Source organism: Protopterus annectens, chromosome 13.part0 (assembly GCF_019279795.1).
Source record: "Protopterus annectens isolate FY-2018-M chromosome 13.part0, PAN1.0, whole genome shotgun sequence".
NCBI classification, from domain to species: domain Eukaryota; kingdom Metazoa; phylum Chordata; order Ceratodontiformes; family Protopteridae; genus Protopterus; species Protopterus annectens.
The window spans coordinates 70,202,879-70,223,796 of record NC_056747.1 but is presented as its reverse complement, the minus strand read 5'-3'; the positions used below and the strand labels follow the sequence as shown (position 1 = coordinate 70,223,796).

The 20,918-nt window shown below is 35.3% G+C and overlaps 1 protein-coding gene across 1 annotated transcript in view; it reads left to right on the top strand.

Moving 5' to 3' along the window:
• Nucleotides 1-287: 287 nt before the first annotated feature.
• Nucleotides 288-20,918, top strand: part of LOC122788314 (N-acetyllactosaminide beta-1,3-N-acetylglucosaminyltransferase 3-like) — a 69,343-nt gene continuing 48,712 nt past the window's right edge. Inside the window, exon 1 of the mRNA XM_044055401.1 lies at nucleotides 288-441. Coding sequence (XP_043911336.1) covers nucleotides 440-441 — 2 coding nt within the window. The 5' untranslated portion in view covers nucleotides 288-439. The remainder of the gene's footprint in view (nucleotides 442-20,918) is intronic.

Sequence of the window (20,918 nt, the reverse complement as noted above, 5' to 3'; positions counted from 1 at the left end):
AACGGAGTTGTCTTTCCATTGGAACAAGCTGACAGTGTCCCTGTAAATCAAGCAGGTGAGTCACGTTTGGCACTACTAGATGGTGCCCTCATAAAACCTGGGCAGGTACCTTTGGTGAAAAAAGAGAAAGGGGTGTGTTTGTGTGGTGGTGAGCTTTTGTTTGTTTGTTTTTCTGGGTCTAGTGTGTGTGTGTGTGTGTGTGTGTGTGTGTGTGTGTGTGTGTGTGTGTGTGTGTGTGTGTGTTCTAGGTGGTGCCTTTGGTAATCCTGGCTTCCGGAAATAGATGGACAAATTTATTTTTCGTTTACTTTTGAAAAGGGTGGGGTGTAAACCTGAGCCTTTAAGAAAGCTCTGAAAATTACATTTAAGAACTGTCCAGGCAAGTGTGAACCTCATAATTAAAACAGCTCCTGCCAGAGAGTCTGCAGACAGTTCAGCAATGTGAGTAACCTTATAAGATACTTAGCACATCTTTTACCCGTTATTTCTGAAAAGTTCACTATGAAACTTGTGTCTGTGTGCAAAGAAGTTCCCCAAGTATAGTTATCTACAATCTCTGATCATTTTACCTGCGAATATTTAAAACGGTTCTTTGTTTCATGTGTTTTTATGCGCAAACTGAACGGCTTTTCTAGTAAGTTTGCAGTTATTGTAGCATTTATATTACTTTTGTAATATCTGTATTTTACTGTCTTCAGTGTCAGTTTATTTTGTTTCGTAAAACACCTGTTTCACTTTTCTCCCAGTCCTGAAGATATGGTATGTTTTATGTTAGGATTTTAAAACTTGAAGTTTTTTTAATATAATTTATCATTATTTTGCAATCGATATTATTTCTGCAAGGACACGATTTTAACATAGGCTTGATCCCTATCGAATGTTTACCTTCTGCCTCATGTGAATAAGTTAATGCATTGACTGTGATTCTTTCAAGTCGATATTAATCCTTATTCTGTTTTGACAATATATTAAAATATGTGTTACATTTTTAAATATTTATGTACTAATTATGCTCATCAACGGGTCGGTATACTGTCCATTCAAATACCTAAAGCCGGACATTTACTGAAATGTGAAATTTTACAAGGTAAAATGTACTCACAACCAATGCTTAGGATAAGGTTACCACCTGTCCCACTTTACGAGGGACAGTCCCTCTTTGGGCAGTTGTGTACTGACAAATAATTTTAAAAATGGCAAATGTCCTGAGATTTTGGGACAAAATTATTCCTATATGTAGGAAAATATTTCTTCACGTGTTTGTGAAAAAACTTAATTTTTGTGAAGAGTGGAGTTCAAGTTGTTCCTGTTGTTTCGGATTAAAACCGATTGCTGTATACAAATATTACATGATCTTGTTTCTGATCTTACAATGTTTGCCCTTAATTTATTTAGCTGTTTAGTTATTTCTTTACTTGTTTATTTTTGCAGCATCCAGCTTCCCAAATAAGGTCTAACTAACCCCTGTAGAGTGACAGACGGCAACCTTATTATGAGAAGCTGGTGCATTAAATATAACACAGTCATTATCCTCTATGCATTTAAACTAAAGTTAAGGCACCTAGCTGCTTAGTTTACTTATGTGCATTGTAAACTCTCACATAGTCGGCATCCTCTTTATGCATTTAAACTAAAGTTAAGGCTTCTAGCTGCTTAGTTTACTTAGGTGCATTGTTAACTCTCACATAGTCAGCATCCTTTATGCATTTAAACTAAAGTTAAGGCACATAGCTGCATAGTTTACTTATGTGCATTGTAAACTATCACATAGTCGGCATCCTCTTGATGCATTTAAACTAAAGTTAAGGCACATAGCTGATTAGTTTACTTATGTGCATTGTAAACTATCACATAGTCGGCATCCTCTTTATGCATTTAAACTAAAGTTAAGGCACATAGCTGATTAGTTTACTTATGTGCATTGTAAACTATCACATAGTCGGCATCCTCTTTATGCATTTAAACTAAAGTTAAGGCACATAGCTGATTAGTTTACTTATGTGCATTGTAAACTATCACATAGTCGGCAACCTCTTTATGCATTTAAACTAAAGTTAAGGCACATAGCTGATTAGTTTACTTATGTGCATTGTAAACTATCACATAGTCGGCATCCTCTTTATGCATTTAAACTAAAGTTAAGGCACATAGCTGATTAGTTTACTTATATGCATTGTAAACTATCACAGTCGGCATCCTCTTTATGCATTTAAACTAAAGTATAAGGCACATAGCTGATTAGTTTACTTATATGCATTGTAAACTATCACATAGTCGGCATCCTCTTTATGCATTTAAAGTAAAGTTAAGGCACATAGCTGATTAGTTTACTTATGTGCATTGTAAACTATCACACAGTCAGCATACTTTATGCATTTAAACTAAAGTTAAGGCACATAGCTGCTTAGTTTACTTATGTGCATTGTAAACTCTCACATAGTCAGCATCCTCTATGCATTTAAACTAAAGTTAAGGCACCTAGCTGCTTAGTTTACATATTTGGCACGAATGGGTTGGTAACATCCCATCAGTATAGCAGAAATAGTGTTTCTGCGTGACAACATACTGGTCTGGTGTGCTGATGAAGTATTACCTGTACTATAAATCTGATCAAATCCAGTCGAAAGCATTGCAGATTAAATTCTTCCTGGATTTAACAATATGTATTTTCTCTGTATGCATCGTTGTGTACCCGCTATCTGTTGTCTGAGTCGTTTTCAATATTTTGCTTCAACCTGCAGGCGGTAAAACAATTAAACCGGGACTATGTCTGTTTTCTTTTCTGGAAACACGTTGCAGAAGGCTTCTCATGTAGGTTTATATATGTCACTTTACATACCTCTCAAGTGTATCTTATTAGCAGAAATGTTCCTCGTGGGGTCTTGTTCATGTTCTTCGAAGTTCCGCATTGAAAGGGTATGTCAGACGTTCAGTGTTAGCATTTTTAAACTTGTAAACAGAACTGAATTATATTGTGTCATTAAAAGAACTCTAAGTAAAAATTTCACATTTTAACATCCTATGAGCTTCCTAGTTTAAGTTGTTAGTAAGCCATTAGTAAGTGTTACACATTTTACCTATTTGTTCCACATTATGACAGGCAGTGTTCCTCGTTTTGCAGATGGAAGGTTGAGAGCTATGGAGATACTGCGTATTCATGACATAGGACATGTATAACCCCTTACAGGAGAATCCAACGACATTATTTTATTTTTCTTGAAATTTTAGTGTAATTTTTGAAAAAAAAAGTAAAAATATAATTTTCTTTTTCCAGCCTCATTAAGGACATTTATACTATTCATTTGTGACAGTTTTAATTGATGGTGTTGGGACTAGAACAGACAACCCACTATAAAATGTTAGCAGTGTGCGAACAATTGCTAATTGCTAGGTTGCTTCACAAGCAAGCTGCTAGAAGGCATTGTGTTTTTCTGCTTATTTTCTAATTTGGATTTCCTAAAACAACTAATATTAGGTGTTATTGTGCTCTCCTGATTTTAAAAGTGAGCTAAGGATTTTGCCTTCCTCCTGTGGTGCACATAGTACATTGTTGTCAGAAGACAATTTATTATAGTTATGTATTTCTAGTCACATCGAAAGTGCTGTAATTTTTATAATGCCACTGGCAAACAACACTATTTTATCTTTTACATTTTTCATTGACTTTACTAGTTTTAATTTATTTGATTGCGACCCCTGACACAGTATTATAAGAGACGGTAACAGACAGCTTTTAGGTTTTAAGTAGGTGCTGGGTTTCCTCCCACCCCCACCCCGACCCCTCATCCATGGAGTGGTAGCACACCTTATTTTCTGGCTAAGGAATAACATATGTTATATGTGACTAGTACCATATGTCATATCAGACCATGCCTGTCAGTTGTCTCTGATTCTCAGATTTTTCCACATATTGTTGTCCTGTGCATCCTAAAATTTTTGATTTTCGGGTAAATCACAGAGGATTGTAAATATTACCGATCACTAGAGTGTCGAGCTTCTTGTCAGAAAATGTAAATTGATGCAAAAGCTGTTCTAGTAACATTTTAAGTGAAACAGACTAGTATATAACATTTCACTGGTTTGGGGTCTTTGTTACCTGACATCATAACTTTGACTCAACACAAAAAATCTGGTGGACAAAGCCAAAAATAATGGGAGCAAAGGTCCAAAAATATGGACAGAATTCAGCTGTTGCTCTGATAAATGTATAAAGTTGTTAGAATATATGAATTTGTCTTAGCATGCATTTTCTGAAGGGTATGTAGTCTGAAACTTAAATGTTTGTCATTATTTAACAACTTTAATCCTCAATAATTTGCGAGAAAACCACAAATTCTGTTAGAAACAGACCAAAAATATGAGCACAAAAATCTAGACATTCTGCAAAAATATGGATATTTGACAGGTGTGCCTGACATTATGATGGCTTTGTCCAGAATTCTTGAGCAAAGAATTTGAGAAATGTTATTCCTACCGAGTCATGATCGTGTAGCTGAAATTAATACTTTGTTATGACTTTCTGGCTCACTTTTCCAACCAAAGACGGTTTATATAAGTAATGCAGAATATGTTGTGATGCCAGAAGAAAATATGATATTACAAAAGGTAGTGTATTGAGACCGAGAGCGGCCAAGCTATCACAAATTCAGGTGGATTACAATGGGGAAAATAGCATGCAGGGGGGAGGGCGATAGGCAGGTAGAAGTAGGGATTGGAACAGGACGGGGAGGGTCTATGAAAGGTAGGTGAGCCTGTGAGGGATGGGACGTATGTGGTATTGTTATGGATATGTGTATACTTATTTTCATCCTGAGGCAGAGGCTACAAAATCCAATGCAAATATGAGTAATGCATCACATTTTTATTTTTATGTGACAACTTTGGGTTGGATTAAAGGGAATGAAAAGCAATTTGCAGTGATAACAACCTGCATATTACATTTTATATTTTCTGGTACATCTGAAAACTAAACTTGAAATATTTGCTTTTGTACAGACACAGAAATGTGGCTTCAGGCCATACAGTCTAACTAAGGTATATTGCTGGTAGCTTGATGCTGACAATGATAGTGGACAGATATTGTCCCTTTTACTAGAACTGGCAACTTTCCTATATACTTTTCAGTTAGTACAATACGACTGAGATGTACTTATTATCTTTGCCTTCAAGATGTACCAACTGATGAGAAAAAAAATGGAAATGTAAAATATCATAAAAGCTAGATAAACAGGTTTAGGCAGAAAAATAGTGATTATTAAATGATTTTTGACTTTGTATGAGACACAGTCGGTGCTGGATTAAAGAGAAAGAAAATCACTTAGTAGTCTAAACATACTGACTTTTCTGGGGCTGTCCTTAAGTCTTTCTGTTTCATTCAAACTGTAGATAAGGGACCAAATGGAGAAATGACAAGTCAGCAAGCCAGGGGTAGTATTGCTGAAATTGAATTCATCCTTCAAGTCTTGGTGAGTACCTTCACGAGGTGGACCCTGTTTTCACAAAATCTCACCAAGATGGCACTGATATATAGACTGTATTTATGTAGCATATATCATGGACAGAAGCAGGTTAAAAATGTAAACAGATAGCTGGGTGCACAGGACCCAGGATAAAAAAGTGCCCAATCCTGGTAGGAACACTGGTGCCAGGACTGCCAAAGACAGTGTAGAATCCTGAAAATATGGAAACATTCCTATAATGGGGCTAGGCCAGGCCAGGCCCAGGGACAGCATGCCCCCCCCCCCCTGTTGTAGAAGGAAGTAGCAGTCCACAAAAATCACAAAATCGGATAGGCCAAAGAAGAGCCTTAAAGACGATAAAGTAGATTATTGAGGATAAGAAAGAAATTATGTATGGTTACTATTATTCAAAAAGCTTAGAATTTCCAGACACAAGATATGCAAACTATTAAGAGAGAAATTAGAGGAAAGAAAACTACTTCCACAAGAAAAATTGTAAGAAGCTTCAAATAAAAATTGTAGTCATTAATACAAAAGATTTGTGAAAAACAGTATATAGATCAAGAAACTTGGTCTGTTTGGAAAAAGAAGCATCTGAGGAAGTACAAAAATATAAACAACAAAACCTAGACATTTTTGAAAAGTATAAAAATGAAATATGGACATAAGAAAGAAAGAGAGATATGGTGCAATATTTATGCAAAGGAGAAAGCCAAATTAATCAACATAAAGAAGGCAGCCCCAAAAATATTCGAAGAGAAATACAGGCAAAGGCAGCCAGATATGGAAAATTTCACAATAAAAATGATAATGACAAAGAGGGAATGCAGAAAAGAAGATTAGTAAAGTTAAAGTAAAAAAAATAGAAGTTGAAGTTATGGAGTGCCTGCGAAGTGAAGGATTTGGTGCAGAAAGGCTAACACAGGTTACATCACAGCATGATGAACGGAGTCCCCAAAGTAAGGAGAAGCAGGAAGATCTTTGGACATCTGAAGAAGAAATATGACATGGGAAGGAAAAAGAGATCTAATATGGTGTAATATTTATGCAAAGGAGAAAACAAAACTAACCAATACAAAAACTGCAGCACCAAAGATATTTGAAGAGAAATATAGACAAAGGAATCCAGACATGCAAAACTTTACAATACAAAAAATAAGAAGACAAAGAGGAAAAGTAGAACAGGAGATTAGTAATGGAGAGGTTAAAGAAATATAAACTCAAGTTATGGAGTATTTGTGAAGTGAAGGATTCAGTGTAGAACATTTAATTCAGAAAGCACCACAACTGGATAGAGCAATGGATTTCCAAATTAAGGGGAAACCAGTGGAACAGGAAGGAATTGATCAGGTGCAATATGAAGATATTTTGGGAGCCTTCCACAGGAAACCAGTATAAATGTTCACTTGAAGCTGGACAGCAAGGGAAGGAACAGGAAACTGTGGAAATGCTGATGCAGTCAATGTTGAGGAGTGATAGGCCAGTGAGTTTCCATATGACAGAGCAACTGATGCCACAGGATGAAATTGAAGAGAATGTGCCACAGGAAGATGCTATAGAACTTTGTATAGAATGCCCGCAGGTAATGGAAAACAAAAAAAAATGTGCCCTCATTTTAGAAGAAAATGAGTTAAGAGAAGAGTTGTTTGATTTAAGAGAGACAGGCATATTAAGTTCAATGGCAGAAATAGACTGCAGAAAGTCAATAAAACTCAAAAAGTCAGACATTTGATAAAACAAATGAATACAGTAATTAGGGCTGTCCATAGAGATCCATGTGATAGAAGTAAACATGATATATTACTGTGCAGCTAAATTAATAACTGATAAAGTTCTACAACAAGAACACAGGGTAGTGAGGAAAAGGAAGGAGAGAAATCGAATACTGTCATGGAAGTATCGAATAGAGAAAACTAAAGCAATTATGACAAGAAGTGTCACTGTTAGAGGAATACAGAAGAGGGAACAGCATGATGGAATGAGTCCCCAAAGTAAGGAGAAACAGGAAGATTAGGAGACATCTAAAGAAGAAGAAATATGGACATGGAAAGAAAATGACATTTAATATGGTGCAACATCTATGCAAAGAAGAAAGCAAAACTAATCAATACAAAAAGAGCAGCACCGAAGATATTGGAAGAGAAAAACAGGCAAAGGAATCCAGACATGGAAAACTTTACAATACAAAAAATAAGAAAACAAATAGGAAAAGTAAAAAAGAAGATTAGTAATGGAGAAGTTAAAGAAATAGAAACTGAGACCATGGAGTACCTGCAAAGTGAAGGATTCAGTGTAGAAAATCTAATTCAGAAAGCATCACAACAGGACAGAGCAACAGACATCCAAGTTAAGGGGAAATCAGTGGAATGGGAAGCAATTGGTCAGGTGCCATATGAAGATATTTTGGAGTCTTCCACAGGAAACCAGTATAAATGTTTACTTGAAGCTGGACAGCAAGGGAAGGAACAGGAAACTGTGGAAACGCTGGTGCAGTCAATGTTTAGAAGTGATAGGCCAGTGAGTTTCCATATGACAGAGCAACTGATGCCACAGGATGAAATTGAAGAGAATGTGCCACAGGAAGATGCTTAGAACTTTGTATAGAATGCCCGCAGGTAATGGAAAACAAAAAATGTGCCCTCATTTTAGAAGAAAATGAGTTAAGAGAAGAGTTGCTTTATTTGATACAGATAGACAGACACATTAAGATTAATGAAAGAAATAGACTGCAGAAGGACAATAAAACCCAAAAAGTCAGAAGTTTGATAAAACTAACACAGTAATTGGGACTGGCCACAGAGATCCATGCTATATAAGAGAAGTAAAGAGGATATATCACTGTGCAGCTAAATTAATAACTGATAAGGTTCTATCATAAGAAAACAGGGTAGTGAGGGAAAGGAAGGGGAGAAATCGAATACCGTCATGGAGGTATCAAATAGAGAAAACAAGTAAGTAAGTAAGACAAGAAGTGTCACTATTAGAAGACTATAGAGGAGTGAACAGATGAACAAAAATACTTTGAAAGATAGACGTGATAAAAGCAATGCACAATATTAGAACAGATCAGGATCTGTCATGCAGTATCACAAATAAAAACTAAAATTCTCAGCACAGGTGGAAAAACTAAGAAGATACACAGATAAATATAAAGGAAAAGTACAAAATAAGCAACTTATTGATGACTTAAAAAAGTTTTATAGAGAACTGGGAATCAAGGTAAAAGGAACTGAAATGCCAGCAAAAAAAGAAGCAATATATACATTCTGGAGAAGTATCTATGATGATCCTGTGTAACATAACAAGGATGCTAAATGGATAGAAGAAGTAAAAGAAAGAATAAGAAGTTTAAAGGTAAAGGATATGAAATGGGATGAAGTAACAGCCAGAGAGATTGAAACAAAGTTAAGAAAAGCTTCTACTTGGAAAACCCCAGGCCCAGATGCAGTACCTAACGTTTGGCTAAAAGTATAAACATCTTTGCACAAAGATTTAGCCATGAGTAAGAACTGTTTATATGCGCACCCGAACAGACACCAACTTGACTAACAACAGGAAAAACAATGCTCCTACGTAAGAGTGAACATGCAAGCTTCCCTAAAAATTATAGACCAATAACATGCCTTCCGACGACGTATAAACTATACACGGGAATTGATGCCGACAGAGTTTATAATCCTTTATTAGAAAACTCAAATAAAGCAGTAGAACAAAAGGGCAATAAAAGAAAGTCATATGGAACAAAGGATCATTTGTTGTTAAATAAAGTCATAGTGGAGAACTGAAAAAGGGGAAGAATCTTAGTATGGCATGGATTGACTACAAAAAAGCATTTGATAATATCCTATATTCATGGATAAAATAGTGTTTAAAAATGTATAAGATACACCCTACACTGATTGACTACATTACAGTGACCATGAACAGTGGCAGACCACTTTGCTATTAAGCCATGATACAGGACAAATTATTATTCCAGGGATAAAAATTCAATGGGGGATATTCCAGGGTGACTCTCTGTCACCACTGCTATTCTGCTTTGCTTTGCACTTAACCCATTAAGCTGTCTACTTAACAGCTTAGGCCATGGCTATAATTTGGCTCCTAGAAAACAGCAAAGTATAAAGACTTCTCGTCTTCTCTTTGTTGATGATTTAAAACTGTGTAGCTCATCAGATGAGGAACTGAAAGCACAGCTGGAAGTTGTCAACATTTTTTCAGATGATATAAGAATGACATTTGGTCTTGATAAATGTGCAATAGCAACCTTTAAAGCGGGAAAACTGCAGCACCAAGAAAACTTCAGCTTGGGAAAAGAATGTGATGTAAAAGAACTTGAGCAAGATGGAGTGTATAAATATTTGGGAATTATGAAGGATCAACAATAAAACATGAACAAATGTGAATAAAACTTAGTAAGGAATACTTTAGAAGACTGAAAACAGCATTGACATCTAGGAACAAAATCTTAAGCTATAAACCAATTTGCTCTTCCTGTCCTAACTTACAGTTTTGGAGTGATTGACTGGCCCCAAAATGTTTGGATAGATTAGACAGGAAAACAAGGATGCTTCATGCTCACCAAATGATTTATAAAAATCAGTGCATGCCAAGGTTATATATTCCCCATTCTGAAGGAGGGATGGGCCTCCTTGAAATTGATTACATGTATAAATCTCCAGTTATGGGACTGCACATATATCTGCTGACCTCATAAGACCCAAATGTAGTGACGGTTTTGAAACATGAGAATAAATCTAAGATGACTTCCCTGCTTAGTCTAGCAGAAGCATATTGGCATCAAGCAGGAATGGAAATCAAACCAGAAGCAGATAAAAATCAGGCAACCACTGAATGTACCAACAAACAAAAGAAATACAAAGTGAAGAACCAGATGTGAAGGCAAGAAATGTGGCAAATGCATAAATATAGTTGCAAGTTTATAACCAAAAACCAAAAAAAGGCAGCAAGCTGTAGAATTACAACCAGTTTATTGTTAGCACTTTCTTTCCAGAAATCCATGAACTTCTTCAGACAAAGAAACCCCAGGAATCCTCAGTTAAAATAGTGCCATCAGTTAGGATGAATGAATTAATTATAAAGCAAGTTAACATAGTTTAAGAAATTTAAAGAGCCAGTACTATACTAAGTAAAATATATGTTTGAATAAATATAATACTTTTTATAACATCAGCAACAGTTTTAAAACCGCAATGCATTAATCTTGTTACTTATTTCCTTATATATCTAAATATTATTATTATTAAATACTAGATAATTTAAACAGCTCAAACAAGTGGAAGTATAAAAGTCAAATAAAAATACATTCATTTAACTATTGAAATAGTTATTATACAACCAGACTTCATCTTTGAAGAGCTTTCAATTTCAAAATACATTTAATCGAACAGTATTCATTGAGCCCTGGTGGAGCATGTGCATATGTTTTAATCTGCCAAACAAGTTCCTGTTCTTCCAGTTTTAATTCCCAGGGCCCACCTTTGATGTTCCTAACTATTTATTGTAATACTGTAAATTGGAATTTGTGTGTGGGATACTCTAAAATATGTCTAGCCAAAGCATTTGTGCTATTACCCCTTCTAATTTGATATTGGTGTTCGTAAATTTTTTGTTTAAACATTCTTTCAGTTTTACTAATATAGTAGCTTTGGCAACATTGACATAAAGCAGCGTATACTACTCCTCCTGTTTCACAGTTAAATTTTTCATTGATGGTATAGGTTTTATTACGTATGCAAATTTAATTAGTTTCCATAATATGCTGGCATTGCTGACATCTCCCACACTCCCCCAGTTATTGAGGCATTTTTGATTGTTCCTTTCCAACAAATCTTTAACATTTATTTATTCTATAAGTAGTTGCAAGTTTAGAAAACTTCTGGAAGAACCTCATGTTGATCAGGATCAAATGCAGGAATGGTTAAGGAGAGGTGAATTCAAACCAAGAGATGAAAGGTTAATATTTGCATCCCAAGATATTGGTCTAAATACACATTGGTTTAAACAGTCCATTGAACATGTGGGAGAAACGGACAAATGTAGGTGTCGTAAAACAGAATAGCAAACAGTCGCATACCTCGTTGCTGGTTATGACATACTAATGGCAGGAGAACTTTTTACAAAAAGGCATAATAATGTGGCAGGACTGTTGCACTGGGGATTGTGCAAACATTATGGTACTGATGTGGCTGAAAAACACTGGAAACATGAGCCACAAAGCGTTATAGAAAATTATGAAGTCTACATCACATGGGATCACCTATTACCAACAGTTCAAAACACAAATGCTAGAAAACTAGATATAGTGGTCCATGAAAAGAAGACAAAAATAGCACTGATCATTGAAATTACCACACCTAGTGACTACAGTGTGTTGTGTACAGAGAGACACAAAGTTATAAAATATCAGGATCTGCAGGCAGAAATGAGAACAATGTGGAAGAAAGATACCCAGTCAGATCCAATAATAGTAGGAGCAACGGGTCTTATAAAAAAGAAGCTACAATCATATTTAGATATGTTACCAATCCATGTAACCCCGTACAAATTGCAGAAGGAGTCATTACTGGGCATATTGCGGGTACTACGAAGAACACTTTTGCCTGACATCAGAGATTGAAACAATATTAATTTCATGAACTATTATTGTTCTTTTGCTTAGGAATGGGGTCCATTCTCATCATGGTATTAGAAACCCAAAAGATTTGGAGAAATTAAAAAAGAGAGAGACCATATACATCAATTCCTAACCTAAAAACTAAGCATTAACAATAACAAAAATATCTATGATGAACATAAGATCAACAATCAGTAGTTACAACACATACAAAAATATAATACATGCATATGCACATGAAAATAAATGTGTGTGTGTGTAAATATATAAATACACACACATATATATATATATATATATATATATATATATATACATATATATATATACATATATATATATATGGATATAGGACATTTCACCGAATGCACATTTCACAGAAAGTTAAATTAGTGTGCATTTTTCACCGAAAGCACAATTCTCTGAAAACACAATTCACCGAAACACATTTCACCAAAAATGGTTTATGGCCTTGTCCCCACTGTAGGGCGACCCTGGAGTTAGTATATATAATAGGGGGTGTGTGGAGGGCACCGCCCCCCACATATTTTAAATGTGTTACACTATAAACATGCATACTTGCAATTGCAATCTATTACTCTTATCTAAACATGATATATACTTGAAATATGTGGGGGGCTCCACCCCCCACACCCCCCCTACTATGTATACCAACTCCAGGGTCGCACTACAGTGGGGACAAGGCCATATACCATGTTTGGTGAAATGTGTTTCGGTGAATTGTGTTTTCGGTGATTTGTGCTCGGTGATATGTGTTTCGGTGAAATGTGCATTCAGTGAAATGTCCTAGATTCATATATGTAAGTATGTATATATATATATATATATATATATATATATATATATATATATATATATATATACATATATATATATATATATATATATATAAACACAAACATAACAAATAACTGCCATAAATGATCAAAAATCATCATATTCTACCAATATTCATTAACATTTGGTTTATAAATAGCCCCCACATTATTAATCCAAAGCCTTTATTTATAATCCAATAATTTATGTTTGGTCAATTTGGATAAATTATTCCCTGTCACAACATCCAAATCAGCAGAAATTAAATGGGTGGCTGCATGTTCAATAATATACTTATGTAATGCACTCCTATTTCATTTGCAATTAATATCACTAAGATGTGTAGCTATTCTGTGTTTAAAGGGGCAAGATGTTTGCCCCACATTAAAATAACATGCTGGCAAACTGCCATATAAACAATCCAATCAATATCATGTGTAATAAGATGTTTAATATCATATACCTTAGAAGTGTTGACAGAAGTAAATGATTTTGTTTTAGAGACTACTTTACCATACGTGGACTTACCACAAAAAGTAGAGCCATAGAATTTCCTCAAATCTGTTTTGTTCCTAACAACAAATCTGCCATTTTTAAATGTTGAAAGGTGCCCGCCAATACTTGTACCTGTTCTATAACCAAAATGACAATAATCATCCACCATAACACCAAAAAACAGATCATTTTTAAGAATATGCCAATGTTCATTAATACCCTCATTTACCTTAAAAGTATTGGTCCCATAAGTAGCAATCAGTCTTGGAAAATCCTGCAAATTCAACCTTTCATCCTGTTTTGGCCTATATTCTAGTATTTCCTCCCTAGGCGTCTGTATTGCACTCTGGTACACATGTGTAATGATATTAGAATCATAACCCCTAGCCAAAAACCTATGTTTCATTTTTTCAGTTTCTTCTACAAATATTTCAGTAGAACTACAACTTCATCTAAGCAGCAGGAATTGTCCCTTAGGTATATTAATGATGGCATGTTTAGGGTGACAACTATCTGCTCTCAACAAAGAATTTTTGGCAAATGGTTTTCTATACAATTTTGTTACAATACTGCCATCAATTGATTTAGTGACATTGACATCAAGAAAATCTATGGTAAATAAATCCAATTTACCAATAAATTTAATACCAAAAGAATTCAGATTCAAATAGTTCATTAAATCATATCATATTTCTTTAGAACCATCCCATACAAACCAACGATCATTTAAAAAACATCTTCACATAATTAAATTGCCCATAAATGGTTATTTTCATGATAAATCAATTCCAGCTCAACATATCCCATAAATAAATCAGCATATAAGGGGGTAAATGTGGCCCTCAATGCTGTTCCCTTGATTTATAAATACGAACCATCTTGATAACAAAAGGCATTATGTTCCAGTACTAGGCCCAGGAGTTTAAGCAGAAAATCTTCATGGATATTGGAATATAAACCCCACTGATGGAGCCAATATTTTTCTGCTAAAATACTCCCTTCATAAGGGATATTAGTACATAGAGATTGTAAATCAACTGTCCCTAAATAAGAATAATTAGGCACCTGTAGATCATTCATCAAGCCCGCAAATTCCGTAGTATCTCTTAATCTAGCCTTAATTAGGGGTAACAAGGGTTTAAACCAGCTCTTAAGATAATAAGAGAGGGGCTCTCTCAAAGACCCAATACCAGATACTATCGGTCTTCCTAGGGGTTTCAAGGGAGATTTATGTATCTTACGTAAAATATAAAAATGTTAAGGTAATAGATCATCCACTATAAGCTGGCTATAAAGATGGTCTGAAATAATACCCTGATCCTTGCTGTCACCCAAAAAACCATCAGTAAAAATTTAAACTGATAAATGGGGTTTACAGGTAACTTACAATAAGTAACCTGATCATTAAGCTGTCTATCCACTTCCATATTGTAGTTTTCAGACCCCCATATAACTATAGATCCACCTTTGTCAGCTTGAACAGTAACAATTTTGTCATTGTCTTTTAACTGTCAAAATGCCTCCCTATGAGTCTTACTACAATTATTAACAAAATCCTTAAAAATACGATCATTATTACTATGTAAATCAAATAATACCCATTCCTCAAAAACTTTAACTTTTCAAAACTTAGGATGTTGAGAAAGCTGAAAATTAGAGTTCTTAAAGAAAAAAACAGTTACTATCCATATCACCTCCCTCACCCTTCTGACTGTAATAGTATTTCAGATTTAAACCACAACAACAATTTTTAATATCCAAATCTGTAATATATTCAGAAGTATAGCAAGATGGGATACAATTCAGACCTTTATTTAATAATTCCACATCATGATCTGTAACAAAAGTAGAGGACAAATTAACTATGGAATTATTGTTATCACAACAATTTTCAGTCAATGTGGGGGTAATAACAGCATCCGTGACTTGAATTGTTGGTCTATTTCTCTTTCTGTGATTCTGGCCTCCAGGCCTAAAGGGCCCCTTGTTTTTTTTTTTACTAGAAGGAGAACCAGTATCAGGAACCTCACCCCCATCAGTCTCAGTATCTGTATTAGACATGTTTAATGAAAAGTCAGAAGGACTAGAATCTTGATTAGAGACACCACCTGTTCTTTTTCAAATAGGTTGACCACATTTTCTCTTTGGTCTTTCATGCTTCATACTTTTTGCCTGAAAACCTTACATACTCTTTAGTACTTTTCCATGTATAAGTATTATAGTCATTCAGGTCCCTATGGTATTTCTTCATTTTCTTGCCCTTAAACTCATTTTCAAATCCAATCATTTCCTTCAAAAACCTGGAATATTGTTCCCCATAGTTTTCATGTTGCTGAAAAGCCTGCAGTCTCCCAAAGTTCAAATTAAGTTTTGCTTTAAGTGGAAATAGTTATTCTTTATAATAGACAATCAACTTTTCAAGAAAAAGCTCAGAGACAGTGCACTGAATACATCTCCATTTCTCCATAATGCTAACATTGTCTTTCCCCACTCCAGGTTCAACATGCACTCTTAAGCCACATGGTGCAATTTCTGCATAACATAAGCACGTAAGAGCTATATGTGGCAAACATTTGCTTTTACCTTTTTACTGAGTTCACTCAGGCTTTTAAATTGACTTGTGTAGCAGAATTAAATGTCCCATTCAAGTGTGATACTAAAACATAAATAAACATATTTTCATATTTTCGTTGGTGGATTTATTTCTTACTGCATTTGTTTTGTTATTCTGGTTCCACAGAGGGTTGCTCAGAGTGCCGTTCTGGTTTTTGTGGTTCTTCACAGTTTCCTTGGAATGTGCACCCTATTGTGGGCCTGTGTACTTCTTTTTTATGGCTGTTTTATATATACATATATACACGTATTTCTCTCTCTCTCTCTATATATATATATATATATATATATATACATATATATATATATATATATATATATATATATATATATATGATAGTGTTGAGTTACTAAGAGGAATGTATAACTTTGGAAGTACTTTTCTGCAGGCTGGACATTAGTACTTCATACTATATGTTTGTGTATTTTATTTATTTAATTTTAGGAAGCCAAGGTATTACTTCTTGACTCAATGCTTTTTATGAAAGACACATAGAAAACTCAGAAGTGACATCATTTTTATGTTTATTTGTTTACGTTTTGGTTATGGGGAGAGCACTGATCATAGAATGACTAATTGTAGGCTAGCCATTTTTTGGATGTCATGTAACAAATAGATAATGCAATCTGGTTACAAAAAGATGTACGATGTACAGATTTTATATAAGGTTGATGTATTCATTCTATACACTGAAAAGTGAAATCAGAAAAGTAGATAGAAAAGAGAAAGAAGAAGTTATTAGCACTGGAAACTGTGTGAGGGTGGGAGTGGTAATACAGTTGTTAACAGGACAAAGCAAGAAATAAGCAATGTTAAAGACCAAGCATCCAAGGAGACAGAGGGATTGAGAAAGGTAAAATTTGTAAGATAATAAATAGTGAGTGAGCAAGGAGAAAGTGAAGCAGATACATAGTGATATGTGACAGAGCATAAATGGGGTGATGTGCACGGGAATTACTCTAGTGTAGAGTAGTCTTTACTCAGTGATATGTCATACGTTTTGGCATTTACATTTGTATTTCTCTGACTGATACTGTTTGAGTTGGGGCTTTGACTTAGTATGGTTAGTATGCTTGATGAGATTGTGAGGAAGGGTTTGCCACAATTTTGGAGCAGAGCTATGTAGCTTAGTAGACGGGGTGAGGAGAGTAAGGCCTATTATAGGCAAGTGTGTGTGTGTGTGTGTGTGTGTGTGTGTGTGTGTGTGTGTGTGTGTGTGTGTCTGTGCGTGTGTGCACATGTATGTGTGCATGTTAAAATTGTTGGTATTGTAGCAAACTATTATTTTAATAAGATAATACACATTTTCCGTATTATTTTACATTTGTTGTTCTGAATACATTATATGAACATTTGTGAAAACAAATTCCACACTTTCATCCTTTCTCCCTAACCTTAAAAATCCATTCCTGCTCATTAAACCTAAAATCCTGATCCCTCCCCAACCCTAAAAAACTCCATTCCTACTCATTAAATGTAAAATCCTGATCTCTTTTTACCCCTCTCCCAAACTCTCCCAAAGTTCATAAAAGTTAATTAAATCCTCCATTTAGACCGGTAGTGGCTGTTGACAATTATAAGACTGCACCCATCTTCATTCATCTTGACTACATGTTGAAATCAGAGTTCTATCTCATGGGCTCCTGGCATCTGCTAGAACTTTTGAAAGACATCCAGACATCTACTGAAGAATTTTCATTTGGATCCACGGATGTAACTTCCTTGTATACATGCACTGAATAGGAGACAGGCATTGAATTTGTTAGGAAGGATCTAGCAAGGTTAACTGATTTCAATAGTACCATGATTAACACAATGTGCTTCTTACTGGAGATCATTTTTGATAATAACATTTTCTCTTTTGCTGGAAAACACTACAGACAGAAGTCCTGGTTGCTCTCTGGGTGAGGGTGGCCCCCGTTTTTGCCAGCTTCATCATGTCAAGGTGGGAGAAAAATACTTTAAATCCCACATTATTCCAAAAAGTGGTGTTTTAATAGGAGGATTATTGATGACCTCTTTATTGTAAGGATGGGCTCTGAAAGTGAATTTGTTGAACTACTAGAATGGTTCAATTCCAGCACCTGCTTTTTGAAATTTACGATCAGTTGGTTTGGAAGATGCATACATTTTTTGGATGTCAATCTGTCTTTTGATCCACGTGCCCATCATATTGAGCGTAAGATCAACAGAAAAGATTCCTTCGTAAATAATTATTTGCACAGGCACAGTCAGCACCCACACCACATGAAAAAGGGTGTGGTGAAGGGGCAGTTTCTAAGACTTAACAGATTAATGAGCAATGAAGATATTTTTGCAGAAAAAACAGAGATTCTGAAATGATTTTTTGTGGATAGAGACTATGATGATCATTGGCTGGCTAACATTATTCTTGAAATCTATTTGATACATATTGGTAAGGCAAGACCAATCCTTGATAAAAGGCAAACTTTATGTTCTTTGTCCAGAGAAGATAACCCTCCCCCCCCAGTCTAGTATGACTATTGGCTGTAGGGGTGCTTTTTCACTCCCCATTACCACTGACATCAACATCATCAGAAATATCTTGCAGAATAACTGAAAGATTATTTTAGGTAATGGGGATTTAGCTAAAATTCTAGGTGATCATCCTTTGTCCACTTATAAACAAACTAATTGCATTAGATCTATCGTAGAAAGACACACTGGCCCTAAGAAAATGAATCACTGTACATTTGGGACTTCTAGTGCCACTTTATTTCCAATAGCACAAGTATTTTTTTGAGCAATTTAAACATGGAAATTCTATCTAATCTGAGGCACAGTTGCAATTCTAAAGGCATAGTACATTTAGGCTTATGTGATTCATACATCAGCTTCTATGTTGGAAAACTAGAAGGAAGCTGACATGCAGAATTTATGAACATTCACTAGCAATTATAAAAGGGGGCACTGGTAATACATTGGTGAGACATTGTCTATTGTATAACAACTTGAAGAAATTTTGATTTTTTTTGTGCTGGACTCTGTTGAAATGAACAACTTCTGGGGCAACTACAAAGTACTGTTAGAGTGCAGAGAGTCTGTATGGCAGATCATGCTTAACGCTGATAAATTTCTTGGTCTGAATGAGAGTGTGAATATAAAATGTTGTTTGGAAGCACAAAGTTTATAAAACATTAGACAAACAGCTCTTAATGTATACAGTAATGTGTACAGTTGTGCATATGTTCATTTAAATGCTTATGGTTTTAGTTTTCGGTAGTATTGTTTCTTTAAATTTCTCTGAACATTGACTAATTGAAGGTAGCTGGGAATTGGCTGTTTTGAACATATGATTTATGGTACTGTTTTTAAATGTGGAAACTTGATTCAGTAGTCAAATCTGAAGAAGTTCTTGGTGTAATATAAAAGAACAAAAGCGCTCATTTACAGTTCTGTTGACTCCTTACATGCTGCTTTATAGAACATTTTCTAATCCTCTAAAAAGCTTACAGGCTGGTAAAGAACGCACTGCAGCACCTGTGAAACTGAAAAATAAAAAACTCGGCATACACCACAGTTAAAGTAATCAAAACTTTAATGAACCCAAATAAGAATTGCTATAAAATGGTAAGCACTTTCACAGCCATTAGTCTGCATCTTCAGACCTAGCAACAGGCACAAACCAACTTCCTTTTTAAAAACAATCTAACCAATCAGATCAACCATTCAAAAAGCTGTAAAACCACTAAAAGCAAAAGCGCACCTTCCATGCATATACAAATTACTATCTTATTTTAAATATATCCTGTGAATTTTGAACTCTGATGTCACTGTGAATAAATATTTGGTATTGTGTTGCTCTTTTATTATGTATTATTAAATATATTTCAACATTTCATTGTGGCTGATCTTTGTAGAGATATTTAAGTTTTGAGAGTATTTGCTTATTTATTTGGTGACACTGTGTGGGCCACTCCTAATGCCCGTGCTCTTGGTCAAACTACCATTTGTATTAATATCAATTTCACTCAGTATATTAGCTACCCTTATAAGGGCCTTAAGGTAGCTGGCAGGTGTATCTGGTGGTGGTGGCAACTACCTTATAGTCTGGGCAGAAGGCGGCATAGCTAGTAAACCTGTGCCAGCTTTTCCCAGGTGTGTGTGTGTGTGTGTGTGTTTAGATCAAATCCAAAAGAGTGTGTGTGTGTCAGCTACTTGGGCAGGGACACGAAGCTCTGGTTAGACAGAGAGGGTGCTGGAGGTCTTGGCTTGGACACTCAGCTGAGATCTCAACTCTGTACCTGTGCCAGTGTGGATACTTATTGAGGATATGGAGAAAGAGGGAGAAACCAGCCCCAGGCTGACTGTGTTCCCCATGTGCTCTGAAGTGAAATTATGCTTGATTGTACTTGATGCAGAGAGCTGCATCTGGAAATATTGGGTGTGTACCTGTTATCCTCCCAGTACATGTTCCCCACAGGTGCCATTGGTGAGATTTCAGGCTCTTTGATTACTGGCCCAGAGGTGAAGGGTCATCACACAGTGTATGAAGCACAACTGGACGTGTGAGCATTTATGTTGCTCCTTTTCAACATTTAGAAGTCAACTAATGGCTGTATCAATATTTGTATTATTTGTAGTGTAACCAAATAAAATTATTTTTTAGTAAAAATACGATAAGGAAAGAATTATATTGTTCCACGTATGCGGAGACATTCATCTTCTTCAGGATGGAAACTGATGAGTGGGAGGAAACACAAATATAAACAAAATGATATAGTGGGTGAGACAAAACCCTATTATGGTATGAAAACAGATTCAAAAGGGTAGTTGAGTGAGAAAAATGCAGCTAAAACATATAAAAGTGATTTTTGTCTGATCTAGAGGCTAGTTGGCAATTACATAAAAACAA